At 46.0% G+C, this 25,907-nt stretch overlaps 1 protein-coding gene across 1 annotated transcript; it reads right to left on the bottom strand.

Annotated features, from left to right (window-relative positions):
• Positions 1-527: 527 nt before the first annotated feature.
• Positions 528-1,529, bottom strand: LOC141989853 (olfactory receptor-like protein OLF1). Its single transcript, XM_074956774.1, has one exon. The coding sequence runs from the start codon at positions 1,527-1,529 to the stop codon at positions 591-593; it is 939 nt and encodes a 312-aa protein (XP_074812875.1). The 3' UTR covers positions 528-590.
• Positions 1,530-25,907: the final 24,378 nt, after the last annotated feature.

Genomic DNA, 25,907 nt, shown 5'->3' with positions numbered 1-25,907 from the left:
TGGGGCGGGGGGGGGGGGCAAACAGCTGTGCATATCTCTCTTGCAGTGATATAGAGGGCAAGCGTTTATCATTTTATCCTGTATAAACTTTATACTGAGTAAAGCAGATTTATTTGGGGTTTAGATCCCATTGGGAGCTGGGTATCTGTGTACTGGAGACAGGTGTCCTGCTAAGCTGGTTTCAGTCTAGATCTGCAGCTTTGGGTGCATCACCCAGAGCCTAGGTCTGTGTTGCAGCTGGCTCGTGTGTCTGGCTCAACAAGACAGGGTTCTGGAGTCCCAGGCTGGAAGGGAAAATGGGCTCAGAGGTAATTTCAGCACATGAGATGACCCAATGAGGGTCTCTGTGACCGAACCCGGCAAACTATGCACTTGGGTTTCCTGCATTTCCTTTATGCTTCCCGAATTTTGTCCACTGATCTCAGTTGGGGACTGCAGACCTTGTTGGAATACAAACAAATTAATAATAATAACAATATAATAATGAACAAAACTACCACGGGCTCTCCGAAATTATTTTGTAATGGACTGAAAATTGAATTCACCTGTTTCCACTCCCCTCCACTAAACCAGTACTGAATGAAACAGATTCAAGAATTTGTTTGCAGTTTATTCATTGCTTTCCTCAGGGCGTCCTTCACCTCCGTGTTCCTCAGGCTGTAGATGAGGGGGTTCAACATGGGGATCACCAGCGAGTAAAACACTGAGGCCACTTTGTCTGTATCCGTGGAATAGCTGGAGGTGGGACGTAAATACATGAAGAGGAGGGTGCCAAAATACAGGACCACAGAGGTCAAGTGGAAAGAGCAGGTGGAGAAGGCTTTGTGTCGGCCCTCGGCAGAGCGGATCTGCAGGATGGTGAAGGTGATATAGACATAGGAGAGGAGGACAGTCACAAAGCTGATGACTTGAATGCAGCACATTGAAGCAAACATCACAATCTCATTGATGCGGGTGTCAGAACAGGAGAGCGCCATCAGTGGGAGGACGTCACAGAAGAAATGATTGATGATGTTGGAGCTGCAGAATGACAGCCGAAATGTACAACACGTGTGTATCATTGAATCCACCACCCCCACAGCGTATGCCCCAGCCACCAGCTGCTTACAAAGGTGCCTGGACATGGTGACCGTATAGAGCAGCGGGTTACAGATGGCCACATAACGGTCATATGCCATCACAGCCAGCAAGAGGCACTCAACATCTCCAAAAGCGATAGAGAGATACATTTGCACAGCGCAGGCAGTGTAAGAAATGCTCTTCCTCTCGGCTAAGAAATTCAGAAGCATCTTAGGGAAAATTACGGAGGAAAAGCAGAGATCACAGAAAGACAAATTCCTGAGGAAAAAGTACATGGGGGTGTGGAGTCGGGGATCAATTGTGATTAACAAGATCATCCCCCCATTCCCCACCAGGGTGATACCATAAATCAGTTGGAAAACCCCGAACAGGGGGACCTGTAGCTCCGGACGATCTGTCATTCCTGAGAGAATGAACTCAGTCGCCTCCGAGTGATTTCCTTCTTCCATCTCCTCTCAACAGAGATCAGACAGCTACAGAGATGTGGGCAGGTAGATAGTGAGGAAAACCTGTCCCTTCTCTGTAATGAAATAAGTGAAGATAAATGGAGATCAGTTTCTTAATGGACATCAGTACCAGCTCAGGAAAGGGCTTAGTCCACAGAGCCAGATGTTCACAGCTGGTCATTCCAGATGTTCGATAAAATGCAGACACTGTGGAAATACAATGACACGCAGGTTAATCATGCCCCCCATACAAACACTCCTGTTCACTAATCCAAAGAGAAAACAGTGACTTGTGACTCTCCTGTGAGAGAATCAGTCTGCAGGGATTATTCCTTATCTAATGAAGGGGTGAGAGTAAAGGAGTGTAAATCTTTGACCCTCTTTGGGCAGGGGGAGCTCTGTGGCTTGGCACATCCATTTGGGGTAAAGTTGCTCACTGTGCTAATTAAGCGTTTTGGCATTTCCTGGAGTATGTATGAAAACCCAGCGACATCATGGGAAGCCCTGGCTTCAGTGACTAGGTAATTGCCTATTTTTTCCAATCCAGGAGGTCGCTCCTTTAGCTAAAGGGGTCGGAGTTGGGGCTGAGGCTTTTGGTGCTGGAGGTCTGGAATTCAGTACCTGCTGATTCATAGATTCATAGATTCATAGACATTAAGGTCAGAAGGGACCATTATGATCATCTAGTCTGACCTCCTGCACAATGCAGGCCACAGAATCTCACCCACCCACTCCTGTGATAAACCTCTCACCTATGTCTGAGCTACTGAAGTCCTCAAATCGTGGTTTAAAGACTTCAAGGAGCAGAGAATCCTCCAGCAAGTAACCCATGCCCCATGCTACAGAGGAAGGCGAAAAACCTCAAGGGCCTCTTCCAATCTGCCCTGAAGGAAAATTCCTTCCCGACCCCAAATATGGTGATCAGCTGAACCCTGAGCATGCGGGCAAGATTCATCAGCCAGATACCCAGGAAAAAATTCTCTGTAGTAACTCAGATCCCACCCCATCAAACATCCCATCGCAGGCCATTGGGCCTATTTACCATGAATATTTAAAGATCAATTAATTGACAAAATCATATTATCCCATCATACCATCTCCTCCATAAACTTATCAAGTTTAATCTTAAAGCCAGATAGGTCTTTTGCCCCCACTGCTTCCCTTGGAAGGCTATTCCAAAACTTCACTCCTCCCCATGGTGTCTCTGTGTGTGTCTGACTGTAATTCAGGACAATAGCACATACCTGCTGAGAAGAGAGAGAGAGATGTGGTGGCATTTCCCCATCAATAGAAACTGCCAGTCTGGGAGCATGCAGGAAATTTTATACTGAGATGTGCGATCTATGGCCCATGATTCGAGAAGCAACTGGGAGTACCTGAGTTCAGAGAGCCACAACACCTCATTAATGCATTCAGTGAACCAAAGCCAGCCTGGTGTAATTGGTGCCCTGGGGATTAATTTGACCTACTCTTTCTTACTGTGTTATTAAATGATGCAAATTCTACCAGAGTTACAGAGTATGAGGTTAGGGTATATTTCATCCTGGTGTATTCATTGTAAGTTGGTTACTGTGTAGACCTAATACACAAAGCGTTTTTTTTGTTGTTGTTGTTGTTGTTTTGTGGTGACCGAATTTTTTTAGCTAAAAACTTAATCTTTCGACTTGGAAGTATCCCGGGGGTGCCTCAGATACCACACACCACCAATCTCTTCCATGTTCCTGGCACCCAGGCTGGACTACATCCCCCCGAATACATGATGGTCTCTCCTCTTGTTGAACTGCCCTGGAACTTCATCAGAGTCCCACAGCCATAATTTAGGGAGGAGGGGAGTTTTGCATTTTGACAGAAAGCTGATAATTTCCAAGGAAAAATAATTTCATGAAAAAAATTGTTGAATGCAAAATCCAATTCACCATGGAAAAAAGTCTCAAGAAAATTTTCAACCAGCCTTAGCAACAAATTTGGAATCAAAGGAACTGAAAGGTAGATACAGGTGAAATGTACAAACTGTTTGCAGCTGTAGATGATATCTTCTCAGTTATTCCTGGTTTAAGAGTAACCTCATTGTCCTGGCCCCAATAAGTGGAATGTAAAGCCTGTCAGACATGTAAGAGTACTCCAGATTATCAAGGTATTTATAGGACGCCAATCACCATGGTATCCTATGTCCTTCCTTTGCTAGGTTATTCCCTAAAGTAGAAAAGATCGGTTCACGCCTTTTGCTTGCTGGAGACCACATGATGACCAGAGGAGTTCAGGTGCTCAGGAGGAGACCACAGCATGCTACGGACTTCTGCAGTTCACAAAACTATCCCTTTTGCATGCATATTATCTGCATATTATTTGCACACACAGCTGAGTTTTAGATGCGAAATAAATCTATGAGTCAACTAGAAATAGTCATGATCCCATCACAAATATTAAAACATTTTTGATAATGTATGAGAAGTTATAAGATTACACTGTATCATGTTATTCATACATGTTCCAAACTGAGGCTGGCAAACTGGTCTCTCTTCAACAAAGAAATGTTTGCTCCACTTAATTTTGTATCTAAACAGTAATCAGAGTCATTAAGCAGGAAAGGAAACAAAGGTATCCCCAAAAGGTGAGGAAAAAGCAGAAGGGAACATCCTTCTACATAGATTTTGTTCTCTTCCGGTAAACAGGTGGAAATGTTTCTCAAAGTAGGGATAGGACTATAAAAAGAAGGGGCAGACATCCCAAGGCACCGCTCTCTCTCTTTCTCTCTGCCCATTGATTTACTGCATCTGAAGAGGAAACTTTTCCTTTGAATTACACATCATTTATTAACTGAGGCAAAAGTTGCATTCTAGCTCTATTTTTCTTGTAACCATGTCTGACTTCTATGCCTTCTCATTTGCACTCACTGAAAATCTATATAAGTATTCAATAAACTTCGATTTATTGTTTTATCTAATCCAGTGTGTTTAAATAGAAATGTCTGAGAGTTGCCTGCATATTCGTGCTGATAAAGAAATAATGGACAATGTAGCTTGTATTGTCCAGGAGAGGACTGGGCAGCACAGGATGTACATTTCAGGAGGGAAATCAAAGACTGGGGAATATGTTGGGGTCACCCTGCAGTATAACCAAGGGTGGTGAGAGCCTGAGTGTAATCCAGTTATTCCTGGCCAGGCTGCAATTACACACACATGCCTCGGGTGCGATTTCCATGCTTGATGGTTGTCTGTGAGTGGTCCAGGTGGAAGCCACTTCAGCAAGGCATTGCAAGGTTGCAGGCAGGTGTGACACAGCCGCTGATTAGTCTGGGTTGAACCCTGGTATGTCACAGCCACCAACCTAGAAAATATCCCAATAACACAAAAGGTGTGGTGCGGACTGACAGTACTGTTCGATTGACATGAGAGGGTGAGGTCACCATAGGAATGGGCCAATGCACTGATCCATGGCTGCAGATGCACAAGGACATTGTGATCATCACCCCCCCACAAGGAGATCCCTGGCAGTCCCAGAGATGACTCTTCCCTTCTTTACTACAGTAGGAGAAATTATCCCCCATGGGTGTGCAGGCTTGGCTGGTATTATCAGTGCACCAGGGCATGTTGGTGTCCGCTTCTCCGAAGTGGTGCCAACCTGTGAGGCATTACACAGTCGATAGTATTAGGAGGAAAAATTAATGATACAAGTCAGCTAAATTCTTTGATATAATCCATGGGGGAGGGGTTACAAAGAATGTGCACAACGTCCTGCTTCCCTGAACACCAGTAGAAACAACCAGCAACTAGCAATCTCTGTATTCAGAAACTCCCAAGTCTGTCACCCCAGGTCTGTGCCCAGGAAACACTGTGCCCATACTTCCTCTAAGAGTCATGCTCATAACTCCTCCTCCTGGCTTTCTCCCTCCTGTGACCCAGAACTGCCTGAGACAGTCCTCACTGAAAATGCCATGGTCAGGGCAGGCTGCAAAAAGGAGACTATTCCCCAAACTGGTGGGTAACGCTCAAGATCTCTGCAGCATCTCTGCAGATGCTGCTACAAAATATCTCTGAGCAAGCCAGTTCCCTCCCAATTCTTTTGTTCATTTTATTTATTTCCTACAAATTATAGTCTGTGAAACAGAGTGTGACGTTGCACCCCATAATGATTTATAAAAATATTGTTATGAGTGTAAATATGACATAACTGGGATATGTTTTATGCCAGATAGACCATGTAACATATCTCCGAAAAGGTTATGATCTACTGGCTATATTCATCCTCTTTGCATGCATGTAATTTTTTTTTTCAAAGTTATGAATATTGGTATGTACTTGTTTCATTTTAAGTAGCCTCAGTGAAGCAGTTGGTCAGCTTCTTGAGAAAAGACTATTCTGTGTAAGTGCCCAGTCAAGAAACACTTTAGATAACAATGAACTTGGAGAGACGCCAATCCACAACTGAGCTTTCCTGGGAATGTGGAGTCAGCCTGTAAGGAACTGAGTCATGCACGGACATGTGACTTGCCCATGTGACTCTAAAAGTCCATCTTGGAGCTGGATTCTGCAGAGGAGAGGTGAAGGGAGAAGAGAGAAACTGTATAAACGCCTTCGGAAACTCTTCCATTTCCACACAGAGGGCTAACAATTTAAGAGTTTACCCTGTATATACGTTATGTTGGGTTAAACTGATTTATTGGGGTTTGGATCCCATTGGGAGTTGGGCATCTGAGTGTTAGAGACAGGAACACTTCTTGAACTGTTTTCAGTTAAGCCTGCATCTTGTGGGGGACATGGTTCAGATTTGGATGTGTGTTTGCAGCAAGCAATTGTGCCTGGCTCAAACAAGTTAAGGTACTGAAGTCCCAAGTTGGCAGGGAAAACAGGCTCAGGGGTAGTCTAGGCACATCACGTGGCAGTCCCAAAAGGGTTTCTGTGACACAACCCGTCACACAGAGTTTAAGAATAAAATTGCAAAACAATGTGGGAGTAGGGGAAGGAGAGGACAAGACTGGATGGACTTCAATTGAAGCAAGGGCGGTTTAGGTTGGACAATAGGAAAAAGACCCCAACAGTGAGGGTGGCTAAGCACTGATATAACTTGCCCAGGAAGGTTGTGGAATCTACACCAGTGGAGATTTTTTAAGAGGAGGTTTGACAGACACCTGACAATGAAATAGGACTAGATTTGACAACTGGTTTTTTCCATCGGCAGCTTCTCTGAGGCCTGGTTTATGCTTAAAAATTAGATCAACAGAACTCTGTAGCACAGGGCGGGAAATCTTTTCACAGCCTGTGTAAGTCAGTTAGCTTGTACTGACCCTCAGCGTAATTCTTTCATTGACCGAGCTACTGCCTCTCGGAGAAGTGGATTAACTACAATGATGGAAAAACCCTTTCATCAACGTGGAAAGCATCTACACTGTGGTGCTGCTGCACACCACAGCTGAGTCAATGTAATGGCCTTAGTACAGACATTCCCTGAATTGATGGGTGAGTTTTCCCCCTTCCTATGAAAGCGATTTTCTCCTCTTTCCCATCATTCTTCTACCTCCCTTGTAAAGCTCTTAACTTCTTTTGAAAGTAAATGTGTTCAGAAAAGTTGAAATAGCTTCTCTCAGGATAGTTCCTTCCTTCCTTCCTTCCTTTCCCTCCCATGAATGGCTCACTGTCATTTCAATTAAAGGTTGAAGTGCTCTGAATCTGGTTTCTTTGCCTGTAACTTGGTGGTACCTCTTTGTTTTCCCTCCCTTCACTTACAATGAGTTGAGGACGGAAGCAGTACCTGCTCAGAACCCTAAAATCAGAACCCTAAAATCAAAAGTTGAATCTTTCCCTGTTTGCTAACCACACCAACATTACCCTTTATACCTCTGGAGCTGATTCCTGGGATGACTTTGAGATTTGCTCCCTGGATTATCTTTGCTCCCACGATGACAGGTGTGCACATCACATGCCATTCATATTGTTGCTATTTCTTTCCTTCTGGAAATGGAACACGGAGGGCCAGAGAATCAGCTGGTCTCTGTCGCTATCACTCCCGTGAGGCCTTTTGAATATAGTACAAAACTGAGGTGACTGTGTTCCCCTTCATGTGTTGGTCACTGGTGGTTAACACTGAAGACCTCTGCAGCATCTCTGCAGATGCTGCAACAAAGTATCTCCAAGCATGCCACCCCCTTCCCTCCCTCCTGTCATCTGATGTGCTGTTTTCCCTGCTAGTCTGGGCCTCCAGAACCCTGCCTTGTTGAGCCAGACACAGTCCCCTGCTGCAACACAGACCAAGGGTCCAGGCCACACCCCCAAAGCTGCAGATCTAGACTGAAACCAGCTCAGTAGGATACCTGCCTCCAGCATGCCGACACCCAGCTCCCAGAGGGATATAAACCCCAAATAAATCAATTTTACTCTGTATAAAGCTTATACAGGGTAAAATGATACATGTCACCCCTGTATCACTTCAGGAAAGATATGCACAGCTGTTTGCTCCCCAAGGTAACAATTACTCACACTGCATTTATAAAAAAAAAAGTGATTTTATAAAGTATAAAAAGTAGGATTTAAATAATTTGAAGTAGTAACAGACAGAACAAAGTAAATCACAAAGTAAATTGTGCAAGGCTAAGCTTAATACACTCAGAAATCAGTTACAAATTTTACTTCTCACCCCATTTGTTACTTTAGGTAAAATCCTTCTCAGATCAGATGCCTTTTCTGACCTGGGTCCAGACCGGCCTCACCCACCCCTGTACTTACAGTCCTTTTGTTTCCAGGTGCTTGTGCTTATCTCTGTGGGGTAGGGAGGCTGTCTCTTAAGCCAGTTGAAGACACTCATTGTTTGCTTCCCCACTTTATATAGCACTTCCACAAGGTGGGAAACCTTTGTTTGGAATTCCACCCACCTCAGGAAAAGCACCAGCTTCAAGATGGAGCTCAGTATCTGGTGACATGGTCACATATCACTGTAAGACCCCAATCTCCATTCTTCCTGGTTTGTCCCACACGTGCACAGGAAGGCTTGAGGGCAAACAGAGCCATTCACAGTTCATTGATTCTCAAGCATTTTTAAAGGCTTTCATTTAAAATGTCTAAATCAGTAATACAAGTTAATATCTTATTCTCCTAATTCCAGACATAAAAATAATCCATGTAAACAAATAGGATGAACACACTTAGTAGATTATAGGCTTTATAATGAGATGTTACAAGCGACACTTAGCATAAAGCATATTCCAGTGATGTCATATTCAGAAGCATATTTTCATAAAGCATATGGAGTGCAATGTCACACAGATCTTTGCCCAGCACTGGACAGAAGGGGGAATTGAACCCAGATCTCCCACCTCACGAGTGAACACACCAAATATTGGGTTAAAAATTACAAAGGGAAGGCCCACCACCGCCTCCTACAGTGGTTGTCTTGTGACCAGTATGAAAATCCTCCCCCTGCACACACTCATTGTTTTGGGACAAAGCTATTTGCTGTATTTGTAACACATTTGTGAATAGTTTCAGGTCAATCCAAACAGTATTGTTTTTGACACTAAATGATTAGTCCCGAAGTAATTCACTGATTTATAGACACCTTTGCGTCCCAATGCTGGTAAATTACTTAAAGAGACATTTGGAGAGGTGACCAACAAATAAAGTGGAATACAGTCACCTCAGTGTTGTATCATATTAAAATGACCTCCAGGAGAGACATCGATCCAGGCCAGCTGATGATCTGGCCATCTGTGTTCCATTTCCACAAGGAAAGACATGGCAACAACATTAATTGCATGTGCTGGGCACGCCTGTTGTCCTGGGAGGAAAGATGCTTCAGGGAGCAAATCTCAAAGTCATCAAAGCCAAATTTAATCTCCCTTGCCAAGGAAGCAGTTCCAGAGGTATAAAGGGTAATATTGGTGCGGTTAGCAAACACGGAAAGATTCGACTCTATGTCTGATTTTAGGTTTCTGATCAGGTACTGCTTCTGTCCTTCCAACTCATTGTAAGTGAAGGGAGGAAAAAGAAAGAGGTACCACCAAGTCATAAGCAAACAAGTCTGTTTCATAGAATCATAGAATCATAGAATATCAGCGTTGGAAGGGACCTCAGGAGGTCATCTAGTCCAACCCCCTGCTCAAAGCAGGACCGATCCCCAATTAAATCATCCCAGCCAGGGCTTTGTCAAGCCTGACCTTAAAAACTTCTAAGGAAGGAGATTCTACCACCTCCCTAGGTAACACATTCCAGTGTTTCACCACCCTCTTGGTGAAAAAGTTTTTCCTCATATCCAACCTAAACCTCCCCCACTGCAACTTGAGACCATTACTCCTTGTCCTGTCCTCTTCTACCACTGAGAATAGTCTAGAACCATCCTCTCTGGAACCACCTCTCAGGTAGTTGAAAGTAGCTATCAAATCCCCCCTCATTCTTCTCTTCTGCAGACTAAACAAGCCCAGTTCCCTCAGCCTCTCCTCATAAGTCATGTGTTCCAGACCCCTAATCATTTTTGTTGCCCTTCGCTGGACTCTCTCCAATTTATCCACATCCTTCTTGTAGTGTGGGGTCCAAAACTGGACACAGTACTCCAGATGAGGACTCACCAATGTCGAATAGAGGGGAACGATCACGTCCCTCGATCTGCTCGCTATGCCCCTACTTATACATCCCAAAATGCCATTGGCATTCTTGGCAACAAGGGCACACTGCTGACTAATATCCAGCTTCTCATCCACTGTCACCCCTAGGTCCTTTTCTGCAGAACTGCTGCCTAGCCATTCGGTCCCTAGTCTGTAGTGGTGCATTGGGTTCTTCCGTCCTAAGTGCAAGACCCTGCACTTATCCTTATTGAACCTCATCAGATTTCTTTTGGCCCAATCCTCAATTTGTCTAGGTCCCTCTGTATCCTATCCCTGCCCTCCAGCGTATCTACCACTCCTCCTAGTTTAGTATCATCCGCAAATTTGCTGAGGGTGCAATCCACACCATCCTCCAGATCATTTATGAAGATATTGAACAAAACCGGCCCCAGGACCGACCCCTGGGGCATTCCACTTGACACCGGCTGCCAACTAGACATGGAGCCATTGATCACTACCTGTTGAGCCCAACAATCTAGCCAACTTTCTACCCACCTTATAGTGCATTCATCCAGCCCATACTTCTTTAACTCGCTGACAAGAATACTGTGGGAGACAGTGTCAAAAGCTTTGCTAAAGTCAAGGAACACCACGTCCACTGCTTTCCCTTCATCCACAGAACCAGTAATCTCATCATAGAAGGCGATTAGATTAGTCAGGCATGACCTTCCCTTGGTGAATCCTTGCTGACTGTTCCTGATCACTTTCCTCTCATGTAAGTGCTTCAGGATTGATTCCTTGAGGACCTGCTCCATGATTTTTCCGGGGACTGAGGTGAGGCTGACCGGCCTGTAGTTCCCAGGATCCTATTTCTTCCCTTTTTTAAAGATTGGCACTACATTAGCCTTTTTCCAGTCATCCGGGACTTCCCCCGTTCGCCACGAGTTTTCAAAGATAATGGCCAATGGCTCTGCAATCACAGCCGCCAATTCCTTTAGCACTCTTGGATGCAACTCGTCCGGCCCCATGGACTTGTGCACGTCCAGCTTTTCTAAATAGTCCCTAACCACCTCTTTCTCCACTGAGGGCTGGCCATCTACTCCCCGTGCTGTGATGCCCAGCGCAGCAGTCTGGGAGCTGTCCTTGTTCGTGAAGACAGAGGCAAAAAAAGCATTGAGTACATTAGCTTTTTTCACATCCTCTGTCACTAGGTTGCCTCCCTCATTCAGTAAGGGGCCCACACTTTCCTTGGCTTTCTTCTTGTTGCCCACATAACTGAAGAAACCCTTCTTGTTACTCTTGACATCTCTTGCTAGCTGCAGCTCCAGGTGCGATTTGGCCCTCCTCATTTCATTCCTACATGCCCGAGCAATATTTTTATACTCTTCCCTGGTCATATGTCCAACCTTCCACTTCTTGTAAGCTTCTTTTTTATGTTTAAGATCCGCTAGGATTTCACCTTTAAGCCAAGCTGGTCGCCTGCCATATTTACTATTCTTTCGACTCATCGGGATGGTTTGTCCCTGTAACCTCAACAGGGATTCCTTGAAATACAGCCAGCTCTCCTGGACTCCTTTCCCCTTCATGTTAGTCCCCCAGGGGATCCTAACCGTCCATTCCCTGAGGGAGTCGAAGTCTGCTTTCCTGAAGTCCAGGGTCTGTATCCTGCTGCTTACCTTTCTTCCCTGTGTCAGGATCCTGAACTCAACCAACTCATGGTCACTGCCCCCCAGATTCCCATCCACTTTTGCTTCCCCCACTAATTCTTCCCGGTTTGTGAGCAGCAGGTCAAGAAAAGCTCCCCCCCTAGTTGCCTCCTCTAGCACTTGCACCAGGAAATTGTCCCCTACGCTTTCCAAAAACTTCCTGGATTGTCTATGCACCGCTGTATTGCTCTCCCAGCAGATATCAGGAAAATTAAAGTCACCCATGAGAACCAGGGAGTGCGATCTAGTAGCTTCTGCGAGTTGCCGGAAGAAAGCCTCATCCACCTCATCCCCCTGGTCCGGTGGTCTATAGCAGACTCCCACCACTACATCACTCTTGTTGCTCACACTTCTAAACTTAATCCATAGACACTCAGGTTTTTCTGCAGTTTCGTACCGGAGCTCTGAGCATTCATACTGCTCCCTTACATACAGTGCTACTCCCCCACCTTTTCTGCCCTGCCTGTCCTTCCTGAACAGTTTATAACCATCCATGACAGTACTCCAGTCATGTGAGTTATCCCACCAAGTCTCTGTTATTCCAATCACGTCATAATTCCTTGACATCACCAGGACCTCCAGTTCTCCCTGCTTGTTTCCAAGGCTTTGTGCATTCGTATATAAGCACTTGACATAACCTGCTGATTGCCCCTCCTTCTCAGTATGAGGCAGGAGCCCTCCCCTCACAGACTTTCCTGCCTGTGTTTCCTCCCGGTATCCCGCTTTCCCACTTACCTCAGGGCTTTGTCTCCTTCCCCCGGTGAACCTAGTTTAAAGCCCTCCTCACTAGGTTAGCCAGCCTGCTCGCAAAGATGCTCTTCCCTCTCTTCGTAAGGTGGAGCCCGTCTCTGCCCAGCACTCCTCCTTCATGGAACACCATTCCATGGTCAAAGAATCCAAAGCCTTCTCTCCGACACCACCTGCGTAGCCATTCATTGACTTCCACGATTCAACGGTCCCTACCCAGGCCTTTTCCTTCCACGGGGAGGATGGACGAGAACACCACTTGCGCCTCAAACTCCTTTATCCTTCTTCCCAGAGCCACGTAGTCCGCAGTGATCCGCTCAAGGTCATTCTTGGCAGTATCATTGGTGCCCACGTGGAGAAGCAGGAAGGGGTAGCGATCCGAGGGCTTGATGAGTCTCGACAGTCTCTCCGTCACATCACGAATCTTAGCCCCTGGCAAGCAGCAGACTTCTCGGTTTTCCCGGTTGGGGCGGCAGATAGATGACTCAGTCCCCCGGAGGAGAGAGTCCCCGACCCCCACCACCCGCCTCCTTCTCTTGGGAGTGGTGGTCGTGGAATCCCCAACCTCAGGACAGTGCATCTCATGCCTTCCAACCAGCGGAGTCTCCTTCTGCTTTCTCCCCCCCGACGTATCATCTGGTCCACTCTCCGCAATGGTACCTGTGGAGAGAACATGAAAGCGGTTAGTTACCTGTGTCCGCGTTGCTGGAATCTGGACATTCCCCCTTCTTCTTCTGGAGGTCACATGTTGCCAAGCTTCTTCACTGGCCTCTTGGCTCCGCTGTGCAACCTGCTCTAAATATTTAGAGCTTTGTGCCTGTAGAAGCATATCCTGACTTTTGTCCAGAAAATCCTCAGATTCTCATATGCAACGCATGGTCGTTATCTGTTGCTCCAGACCTTCAATCTTCTCTTCCAATATGGAGACCAGCTTGCACTTTGTATAGACAAAGTCGCTTCTGTCCTGTGGAAGAAAGACAAACATTGCACATCCAGTGCAGGTCACAACAGCTGAACCCCGGCCCCTTCCATATCATCTTCGTACTATGAGCTTCCTCAGAGAAGTTGGCAAGATGTAAGCCTCACTGGGCTCACTCCAGGCAAACTCCCAGGCAAACTCCTGCTGTGTGCTGCTCTGCTGTTCCCGCTGCTCAGCTGGTTCGCCGCCGCTCAGCTGGTTCGCGAAGCTCGGGCTATTTTTAAACAGCCAGGCTTCCCTGAAACAAACAAACAGATCATTTCAGCCTTTAATTGAAATGACATTCATGGGAGGCGAAGGAAGGAACAATGCTGAGAGGAAAAATTTCTGAACTTATTTACCTATCAAAAGAAGGAAAGAGCTTTACAAGGGAGGGAGAAGAATGATGGAAAAGGAGAGAAAAATTGTTTTAATGGAAGGGGGAAAACTCATCCATCGAGTCAGATAATGTCTATCCTAAGTCCATTGCATTGACTCAGCTATGGTGTGCAGCAGCGCCGTAGTGTAGATGCTTTCCACGTTGATGGAAGAGTTTTTCCTTCAATGTGGTTAATCCACGTCTCCAAGAGGCAGTAGCTCGGTCAATGGAAGAATTACACTGAGGGTCTGTACAAGCTAACTGCCTTGCACAGGCTGTGAAAAGATTCCCCGCCCTGTGCTTCAGAGCTCTGTTGATCTAATTTTTAAGCGTAAACCAGGCATCAGAGAAGCTGCCCATGGAAAAGACCAGTTGTCAAATCTAGTCCTATTTCATTGTCAGGTGTTTGTCAAACCTCCTCTTAAAAAATCTCCACTGGTGGAGATTCCACAACCTTCCTGGGCAAGTTAGGTCAGTGCTTAGCCACCCTCACTGTTGGGATGTTTTTCCTATTGTCCAATCTAAACCGCCCATGCTGGAATTGACGACCATCGGTTCTATCCTTCCCCTACTCCCACATTGTTTTGCAATTTTATTCGTAAACTCTGTGTGACGGGTTGTGTCACAGAAACCCCTTTGGGACTGCCACCTGATGTTTTTTTATGAGAAAGCCAGCTCCTGTCCTGTGATCATCTGCCTGCGGGAGGGGAATGTTCCACCTTGTAACAGGGAGGCCGTCCCAGCTGATGACTGCTAGGAAGTTGCAGGTTGGCAGGGGAGAGGCCCTCCCTGGGGTGCACAGAATCATGTACCCCAAAGGTGGAAGTTGGGGTCGTGGTAACAGCTGAGGTGGGCACAGACCCCAGGGACTCTGTAGCTGGAAGCAAGCCAAACCTGCGGGAAAGAGGAGGATTGTGCTGGCCAGGGAAGGGTCTGTCCTAGCTGGAAGCTGTGAGCCCACAGCTGGACCATGGTCCCCTTCCCTTTTTGGGGACACAGGAGTGTCTGGCCCAGTGGGGAGCCTAGAGAGGAAGGTGAGGGGAGACCGGAGGGTCTGCCCACATTTTGTAGGGGGGCTTTTTCCCAGGAGGAGGGTGAAAAATCTGCACTTAAAAGTCCAGACTCCTCTCCCGTGAATCAGGTTTTAAGGGAAGACTGGGGGTCAGACCTCCTGGAGGGGAGTGCCCACCCAGCTGACCTTTGGGAGCAGAAAGTGGGGTAACTGAGGGGATCTTACCGATCCAGAGCACTCTATTTAAGAATGTTATCCCTGTGACCCTTATAAAAAATAACACTCTGTCTTCAAGGCTGTGGAAGAAAAACTGCACTTGGGAAGCTTCACAAGAGGGAGTGGCCAAGGGTAGGCATGGGTGCAGTGCCCCTTTCCTTGCCAAAGCCTCAAACACAGGCCTGAATTAAAAGCCTTCTCTAAAGAGGCAGAAGAATCTGCATCAGAGCCCCTACCAGGGTACACAAAGGAATTGGGAAATGCAATAGACACTCAACAAGCTAAATTGTGTGAACAAAGCCTGTCCGCTGAAGATTTCCTGTTAATCTTGTGTCTTTTGCTACTTCATCTGTGGGTCAAGAAAAAGGATAATACCAGTGGTAAATCCTTTAAACATGTGGGACACACCTGCTTTGTGGGGAAAAAAAAGCTTTGTTCATGCTAGGGATGGTGGCAAGACAGTCCCACAAGCATGTTGCTTTTCAGCTCATACCTGTAAACAGGCTGGAACCTTGGCACCGCAGCAAAAGCATAACAGACCTACCCTGCTGTGTGGAAGGGGAAACTGAGGCACACCACCTCAAGGCATTTGTGGCTAAACGCCAAGACAACTCCACTTTAACAGATATTGCTGTCTGCATTCTGTTAGCAATACTACACCCCAAGTTGTTTTCAGGCATGTGGGGACCAGGGGGGAGGGATAGCTCAGTGGGTTGAGCATTGGCCTGCTAAACCCATGGTTGTGAGTTCAATCCTTGAGGGGGCCATTTAAGAATCTGAGGTAAAAATTGCGGATTGGTCCTGCTTTGAGCAGGGGCTTGGACTAGATGACCTCCTGAGGTCCCTTCCAACCCTGATATTCTATGATTTTGTGATACCAGGAACCCCAAACCTTGCTCGAACACCCATGAATGACCTCCTACGGTTTAAAGGTACTAAAAGGGATTGTGACCTGAAACCAACAGGGATTTTACAGGTACTACCTCTGCCATGGACAGTGTCCAAGTCTCTGGCAATATGTTCAGGAGGAGGGTGTGACGTTACACCCCATAATGCTTTCTAGAAATATGCTTATGAGTGTAAATATGACATAACTGGAATATGTGTTATGCTAGATAGGCCATCTAACATATCTCTACAAAGGTTATGATCTACTGAATATATTCCTTCTATTTGTATGCACGTATCATTTTTGTAGTTGGAGTTAAGAATATTGGCTGTGTATTTTAAGTAGCCTAGTAGAGCATTTGGTCAGCTTGTGGAGTAAGGAATGTGCACGTTAACTGCACAATCAAGAAGCACTTAATAGACAATAGAACTTGGGGATGCCAATCCACATCTGAGCTTCCCCAGAAATGTGGTTTGGCTGGTAAGGAACTCAATCATGCAGGGGCATCTGACTTGCCCATGTGACTCCAAAACTCCATTTTGTAACTGGATTCGACACATGGAGTGGGAGGGGTGTCCACCCAGAGGAGAAAGTCTATAAAAATCCCTGGGAGACCCCTTCATTTTGTCTTCAGCTGGCTCAAGAGATAGCCTCTCTACCCCCAAGAATACCTGAAAGAAACTGGAACAGAGGACAGTAAGTACAGGGGGTGTGAGTGATTGCTGGACCCAGACTAGAGGGAGACTAGTCTGTAAAAGGAAGCTTAATGGAACACCAATGAGGGTGAGGGTTTTATCTGTATTCAGTTTTATTACTGTATTAGAGATAGATCTGCGTGTTTTATTTTGTTTTTTACTTGGTAATTCACTTTGTTGGGTCTGTTACTACGTGAAACCACTTAAATCCTATTTTCTGTACTTAATAAAATCACTTTTTACTTATTAATTAACCTGGAGTATGTATTAGTACCAGGGTGGTGGTGGGGGGGCAAACAGCTGTGTATATCTCTCTATCAGTGTTAAAGAGGGCGAACAATCTTTGAATTTAGCCTGTGTAAGTATTATACAGGGTAAAATGAATTTATTCAGGGTTTGGACCCCATTGGGAGTTGAGCATCTGAGTGTTAAAGACAGGAACATTTCTTGAGCTGCTTCCAGGAAAACCTACAGCTGTTAGGGGACATGGTTCAGACCTGGGTCTGGGTTTGCAGCAGGCTAGCGGGTCTGGCTCAAACCAGGCAGGGCACTGAAGTCCCAAGCTGCCAGGGCAGGAAAGCAGGGGCAGAAGGAGTCCCGGTACATAAGTTGATAGCTCCGAAGGGGGTTTCTGTGATCCAACCCGTCACAGGTGGGTGCTCAGCGCTCTCTGCAAGTCCAGTCCTTTTGAGGTGCTTCAAGCTTGACTCCAGTAAGCAGCTTCACTCTTCTTGCCTTTGTCCCCCACCTGAGACCCAAACCCATAAAGGGAGTGAGTGCTAATGGGAATCAAACTTGTATTAGCATTCTTTAAACATCACTGTTTTTCCCCACTCAGCCATGTGAAAGCTGTATCCCTGGCTGGTCTGTGTCAGCATAACTCTATTGATGCCAATGGACCAGGTGTAAATAAGTAATGCTCTATTCAAGTTAATTGCTCAGATCTCCTGCTAATGTACATTGGCCATAAACACTACGTAATTCAAAGGGGCCAGATCCCCAGCTGGCATAAATCAGCTTTGATCCTCTGAAGTCAGTGGGCCAGAACCTTAGGTGGTGTGAAGCACAGAAGCCCCATCGAAGTCTCTACACCAGATTCTTTGCTGGTGTAACTGACATTGGTCATTTGGAGCTTCTGGGTGGTGTAAATTGCAGTGTTCCCGTTGAAGTCAACAGGCCAGAGCCACCGCGGGTGTGACTCCTGTGCCAATTTGCACCTGCAGAGGATCTGAGCTAAGGATCACCAATGCACAGCCTCCTTTGGCTAACTTCTATACTATGGCCATACGAATCAGAGCTGGCTGACAATGGCACTTGTATTTATTAAAACTCTCACAAATTATGCTTTTGGTATTTGGTCCGCTTGAGTCCAGGTGTACGCAAGAAACTTTTTGTCAGTATAGCGATGTGGGTTAGGCGTGTGATTTTTTTTTTAAGCAACATTTCAGTACCAGCAAAATCCACAGGTCCTGTCTACACTTGCATTCTTACAGTGGCACCTCTGTAGCGCCTCAGTGTAGAGGGTATCAGTGTTGTTCTCTTGTCTGCAGAGGTAATCCACCTCCTTGAGAGGTGCTAGCTAGTGCTGCCTACTTGAGGACTTAGGCTGGCTTAACTACGTGGCTTGGGGTGTGATGTTTCCACACCCCTGAGTCACAAAACCGGTTTCTAGTGTAACCCAGCCCCTAATGGAGATGCAGGTATAATGGCAAAAAAAAATTTTAAAAAGTGCTTTTGCTGATTTAGTTATTTCTTTTGGGGAATGGATATAAGTTATAGAGGCAAAAATGCTCTTTTGCTCGCATAAACTGAGGCTACGCTAGGCGGGTTTGCTGGTATAGCTGTACCAGTGTAGCCAAACAGGCAAACCTTTCTAGGGTAGACTGGGCCAAACAAATAGCTTTTTCCATCATTGGTCATTTATGCTTCATCACTCCAGCCTTTGACACTCTCGATGTGAAGAGGTTCTGAAAGAGAAATATTCCATTAAACCTGGAAAGACCAAGATTCCAGCAAATAAAAAGTTCTCTGGGAGCGTTTTGCAGAGGGAAAATTTGGAGTGAATGTAACATACGAGCTAAATGCAACATGCCCCCGTCTAGTGGCTGGTCCGTAGAGAAGATAAAAGTCTATTACGGAGACCAGCAAACGGAGTAACTATGTGCTCAAGGCCCTGTGCTTTGGTGCTGAAGGTCTTGGGTCCTATAAGCAATTATGACACATAGTTTTGGTGCAGGATGTGTTTTCTAGGCCTTGGGATTTGTGCACAGTTAAGTTTCTAGGGGAGTAGTTGCCTGCAAATGGTCACATTGTCCTTGCTTGAATGTGCAGGGTTAAGGAGACAGTGCAAGGAAAGTGTCCATCATAGCGCCCCTGCACAGATACCATGCACGACTGCATTCTCTTTGCTTTCCTGAGACCAAGCATCGCTCCTTGCTAATCCCCTTTTGGCTGCGAGCTATCCCGCAAAAAACAGGGGGAGAAGCAGGGAGGAGATAGGCTCATGTTTCCCCTCCCTCTTAGAAGGCAGCAGAAATGACTGGACCTGGACGGGAGGAGGTGATGTTCCCTATCGGCCTACCGTAAGTCCCACTGAAGTTAATAGATCTGTTGATTTCATGCCTGGGTCCCATTGATTTCCATGTGAATTAGGCACCTAAATACCTGTCAGGATCTAGGATGGCTGTGCCTAACAGGCACAATCGGGGACTGCACGATGCAAGGAACAGTCCAGCTCTTCCTTTTCTGAAATCGAATCTACTGTCCCCACTGGGGGGTGTTGCTGCGAGTTTACCAGTCCCTTCTAGTGAGCTCCGTGTACCATGAGCGCAGAGGTCAGCGCGGTGGGCCCTCCAAGCAGTGGGCTCTTCGTGGGTTCTCCGTCCCTTGTTGGGTCCCCATTAAACACTTCGCCTTCTGAGAGCCTCAGGTGCTTTCATGCTCTGCTTACAACTTCCCGTCCCCGGCCTCTGGTCCTGCTCTCAGGCTGCCTGCTACTTGTCCTTCCACAGGCGCCTCCCAGGCTGCTGACTCTGGCCAGTCCCTGCCCGTTCTCAGCAGCTCCCTGGCTGACCCTCATCCTCTCCTGCCCTCTGGATGTCACCGCCTTGCCTGTTCACACCTGCACTGTCACGATGCGGAACTTGGGTAGAGACAGCGCCCTCTGGTGGACATACATGAACCAGATTCCCTCTCAGAATGAGCTGTGGTCCAATCCTTTTCCTCCAGCTAATTCTGGAGTGGGGTGGGAGGTGGGGCCTGACCATGAGGAGGCAGGTTCATTACACTATCTCTATAGGGCCCAACACCATAACACACACTCCCACTCCTGTCCCTGGACACGCTCTGCTCCACATTCCCTTGTTTCTGTGATGCCTCTCAGATGCACAAGGGTAGTGGGGGAGCAGAGAAATTCAGTACACTCAAACACAATGATGAGTCCTCTGGCACCTTAGAGACTAAAACGTTTATTTGGGGATAAGCTTTCGTGGGCTATAACCAACTTCGTCAGATGCATGGAGTGGCAGTACACTCAGTCCATGCAGTGCTTCCTTGCTCAGCATTGGTCCACAGTCAGCTTGGAACCACTGAGCAGACTAAGGCGCTTCTGGGAAGGAAATGGCCTGGGGACTTTAGACTTTCTTTAGGATGGAGATTGCAGGAAAAACCAGCCCCCCTTCAGTACACAAAGCTCACCGTGTATCAACAATTCTGCCCATGAGTTCCATTACATCGCACCTAAGGCTTTATCAGCTGAAACGAATTCAGTGCACTTACGCATGGAATATTTCATGGAAAAGACTTTAGCAGAGCCGTGTGAGGTGTGGTGGGGGGCAAAGACTGAAACATCGGGGTGGGGGGAGCTGTAGCACAACAGGATTGAGGGGTATGGTCAGAGCTGTGTGGACAGGCTATGACTGCAATTCCAGGGGCTCCAGGAAAAGAATTAGAGGGGTTATTACAGGTCAGGTCTCGTTAGCTAAGTTCCTTATGTGGCTCCTATTCTCACAGGGCTGGAGCACCTTGCAATCTGGAGTTGGCGCTGCAGGCGGAGGTAGCTCTCTGGCGCCCTCTGCTGCTGCCTGCTCACATCAGTCAACAACTTCTTCGGGTGTCACGCCCTTCGCAGGTTATGTTGCTCCAATATCATTCTCGAAAAGGTTTTGGGGCACCTAGAAATGTAAATACTATTGACTGTCGAAATCTCATTGACGGGGGTGGGGGCAGGGACATGAACCCACCTCATCTAACGGGCTCGCACCCGAGATGTTGCTCTAGCCAGTCCCCAGCCTCCAGTTGTGTCTTTGCCCCCACTACGGCTAGCCTCCCTGCCCTGCCACAGGCCCCCTAAGTGCTCGGCTATCTATCCTCTCAACTAAAGTGTGTTGGTAGAGATTGTGTGTGTGTGTGTGTGTGTGTGTGTGTGTGTGTGTGTGTGCGCGCGCACGTATCCTACGTATTTAATGTAATGGAAACCAAGGGGATGCAAATTAGGATTTCATGCAGAGCTGGGGGCATGTGTGGGAATCCTGTAGATTCAAGATGAGATGGACAGGACTGGAAGGCCAGGGGATCCAGGAGTAGAAATAGAAATGCCAGGAGGGTTGCGACAGATCAAAGTGAAGTGCACTGTCTATTTGGGGAGTGGGTGGATTTTCAAAATATTCTTTTCTGTCTTTAGCAACTGGTTTTAATTTTTGTTTATTCTGCTCTGAATTCATCCAAACAGTTCTGAACACAGAGTTTTCTCTTTGCATTATTTGCATACAGGTTTGTGGCCTAGTAATCTTTAGGTCAGTTATACCTCGCAGGTGCTTCCATCTAGGCTAAAGGCCAAATAATATTTAGGAGAGCAATACCACAGAGATACTCCCATCTAGGCTTAAGGCCTAATAATATTTAGGGGAGAAATACCACACAGCTACTCCCATCTAGGATCAAGGCCTAAAAATGTTTAGGAGAGCCATACCATGCAGGTAACACATAGGCTAGTGTCCTAAGGGGGAAATGAAAAGTCATGTTGGAACAGAAAATCCAAACGTTCCCAGTCCAATGCCACCAAAACACTTCATTTCAATTGTTTCTTAATGAGTTCTTAACAAGTGTTCATTCTTTATATATAACAATTTTTTCCACCTTGCATTAACTGTGACATTCTGAGTACCTTTCCCAGACCTGAAGCAGTGCTCTCTGGGAGCTTTGTCTCTTTCACCAACAGAAGTTGGTCCAAGAAAAGATATTATCTCACCCATCTTGCCCCTATTATTATTACGGCAGATGATCACATGCAACGATCCTTATTATTTAATCCTAAAGATTATTTGACTTTATGCCTGTGCAACATAGTTAGCCTCAAGCCTCTCTAGGAATTTATGCACGAAAAGATGTGTTGGGTCATGAGACTAACCAAACAGCTACTAGGCCTTTGCATGCGATGAAGTGAGCTGTAGCTAATGAAAGCTTCTGCTCAAATAAATTTGTTAGACTCTAAGGTGCCACAAGTCCTCCTTTTCTTTTTGCGGATACAGACTAACACGGCTGCTACTCTGAAAGTAGGCCTTTGTGGTGTTTCTAGCCTAAAGATATAAGAATGTTGCAGACAGGGCCATCTTGTGGTGCGTTGCTAACTTTAAGGTTATAAAGCCTGATTTTTGCTCTGTTGTGCCACTATTTCAAAGATTATTAAACCTTTTCCTTCCCGGGCAGTGTCTTTGTGTGATGTTGGTAGCTTGAAGATTAAAACGGATGCTTGTGAACTACACTGAATTAGTGCATCTGATAGTGACAGTTCCCAACCACTGTAAAAGCATATTACTTTCATTTAGCTAAAAACATCTTTGGATGTCTTCCATTTGATCTTTGTTGAACGTGTGAGTCCTTCTTTCCCAGGAAAGCCTCATTACACCTGCCCATCGGTGTCTTTGTGGCATTAATATCTCCAAGGTTATGAAGGCTAATGACTGCAGGGCAGGGTTTGTGAGGTGTCTCGAGCCCAGTAATTGTTAGGTTGTCTGTCTGGCCAGCAGGTTCTGTGTGGGGTTGCTAGCCCCAGAAATATTAGGAATGAGGCCTACATGGCTGTACCTCTGTGATGCTTCTGGGCCAAAGATCAGTATGCTTTCAGGGTTCTTTGTGCCTGCGACATGTACTCGTCAAAAAACTAGGTCTTAAACATACAGGAGAATCCATACTGTTGCTAGCCTGGAGACCATCAGCTCTAAAACCTTCTGGACAGCCTCTGCTGGTTCCTTCACTCGTGCCATTTCTTTTGTGTATCCTGAGGCCTAATAATTTTTAGGTGAGCAATACCACACAGGTACTCCCCTACAGGCTTGAAGCTTTACAAACCTTAGGTTCACTTACCTCACAGCGGTGCCGACTGTCAAAATGCTATCAGTGAATAAGAGACACAGTAATTATGTGGTGGTAGTAACTGAACAATTACTAGGCCTTATGCCTATGTATTATACTGGCTTTGTGTGTGTGTGCGTGCGTGCACACACATGCACGAATGTACGACCTTCCAGTAGCAGGCTTGGGGAGCAGTAGCAGTCAATCCATGTATTAAAGTTAAAGGGAATCTCATTCAGCTCAGATTGTATGGACCTGAGGATGGACAGGAATGATGCCAGGATGGGCAGGACTGGCATCCCTAACCCTCTGTTTGCCAGAAGCTGGGAATGGGTGACAGGAGATGCATCACTTGAGATGACCTGTTCTGTTCATTCCGTCTGTGGCACCTGGCATTGGCCACTGTTGCAAGACAGGAGACTGGACTAGATGGACCTTTGGTCTGACCCAGTCTGGCCATTCTTATGTTGAACTGTTTTTACTGTGCCGAAGACCTCATCGTGAGTCTTTGTGGATAATCAAGATGCCCTCATGGCTCATTACACTTCTTGCAAGAAACCATTCAGAATGACGTGGGCATATCCTGGGACCAACATGGGCACAACAACACTGCAGATAATAATAATAGCTATTAATCATTAAAAGGCCTGATACTCTTTGGGTCAGCAACGCCACAGTGGTCCTGTCCTGCAGGCATCCGAGCCTGATAATCTTTGGGAAAGCAACAACGGACTTCATCCTTTAGATATGAATCCAGCTCCAATTCATCACAGTATTATACACATATAAAAATGACACTACTTAAGCTAGCATCACCCCACACAGAAATGGCATTGGAGGCCTTATATCTGATAGTCTTTGAATTCACATCAGTTTTTTAATTTTTTATCTATTTATTTATTTAATGGGGGGAGGGATAGCTCAGTAGTTTGAGCATTGGCCTGCTAAACCCAGGGTTGTGAGTTCAACCCTTGAGGGAGCCATTTAGGGATCTGGGGCAAAAATTGGGGATTGGTCCTGCTTTGAGCAGGGGGTTGGACTAGATGACCTCCTGAGGTCTCTTCCAACCCTAATCTTCTATGATTCTATGTTGGTAGCAGAAGCTCTCCCACCGACATAACGACTGTCACTTATGGAGGTGGTTTTATTCGGCCAACAGGAGAGCTTTCTCACATCAGCACAGAGCGGCTACATGAGCGATCATACAGCGTCGCAGCTGCATTAGTACATCTGTGCTGCTGTAAGCTCTCGAGTGTAGACATGACCTTAGCCATTGAGAGCACAGGGATGCTGGTACAATAACTGACCAGAACTGTACAGAGACAAGGTGGAGGAGGTAATAGCTTTTCTTGGACCAACTTTTGCTGGTGACAGAGACAAGTTTTTGAGCTGACACAGAGCTGTTCTTCAGGTCTGGGAAACTAACTCAGAATATCACAGGTAAATACAAGGTGGAACAGATTGTTTAGTGTAAGTTGTTCACACGTATTTCAAGGGGCAATTCAAGGTGCAAGTGGCCTGTTAACACCGCCCCAGTCACAGGGAGGAAAGGGGGTTGGAAAGACCCACCTCGGCCCCTGTCATAAATATAAACGGAAGGTGTCAAGATTCCTTCCCCACTCTAAACTCTAGGGTACAGATGTGGGGACCTGCATGAAAACCTCCTAAGCTTACTTTTACCAGCTTCGGTGAAAACTTCCCCAAGGTACAAACTATTTTACCCTTTGCCCTTGGACTTCCACTGCCACCACCAAAAGTTTATCTGGGTTTATTTTATTAGGAAAGCGTTGTTTGGAAATGTCTTTCCCCCCAAAATCCTCCCATCACTTGCACCCCACTTTCTGGGGAAGGTTTGGTAAAAATCCTCACCAGTTTGCATAGGTGACCACAGACCCAAACCCTTGGATCTTAAGAACAATACAAAAAAGCATTCACTTCTTGAAAAGAAGAATGTTAATAGAAGTAACAATAAAAAGAATCACCTCTGTAAAATCAAGATGGGAAATACCTTTCAGGATAATTAGATTCAAAACATAGAGAATCCCTCTAGGCAAAACCTTAAGTTACAAAAAGACACACAAACAGGAATATCCATTCCATTCAGCACAACTTAATTTCTCAGCCATTGAAAGAAATCCTAATCTAACGCATATCTAGCTCGATTACTTACTAAGTTCTAAGACTCCATTCCTGTTCTGTCCCTGGCAAAAGCATCACACAGACAGACCCTTTGTTTTTCCCTCCCCACAGCTTTTGAAAGCATCTTGTCTCCTCATTGGTCATTTTGGTCAGGTGCCAGCGAGCTTATCCTAGCTTCTTAACCCTTTACAGGTGAGAAGATTTTTCCTCTAGCCAGGAGGGATTTTAAAGGGGTTTACCCTTCCCTTTATATTTATGACAGAAGGGTAACCACATTTCTGTATACAGTACTATAAAATCCCCCTTGGCCAGAGGCACAAAATCCTCTTACTGGTAAAGGGTTAAGAAGCTCAAGTAACGCGGCTGGCCCCTCACCATGATGACCAATAAGGGGACAAGATACTTTCAAATCTGGTGCGGGGGGTGCAAATTTTTTCTGTCTGTTCTGTGTGGCTCTTGCCGGAGTCAGATCAAGAAAGCAAGCAATTCAACTCCTATAGAATTAGTAAGCACTAGCACGGGGATGAATTAGATTATCTTTTGTTTTGGCTTGTGATTTTCTCTGTGTTGAGAGGAAGGTATATTCCTAGTTCTGTTTTTTTTTTCTTTTTGTAACTTTAAGGTTTTGCCTAGAGGAAAATCCTCTGTGTTTTGAATCTGATTGCCCTGTGAGATTATCTTCCATTCTAATTTTACAGAGGTGCTTCTTTTACCTTTTTTCTTTCTAATAAAGTTCTCTGTCCTAAAAAACCCAAGGTT

This window comes from Natator depressus, chromosome 6, assembly GCF_965152275.1.
Source record: "Natator depressus isolate rNatDep1 chromosome 6, rNatDep2.hap1, whole genome shotgun sequence".
NCBI classification, from domain to species: Eukaryota; Metazoa; Chordata; order Testudines; family Cheloniidae; genus Natator; species Natator depressus.
This window is presented reverse-complemented; position numbering and strand designations above follow the sequence as displayed.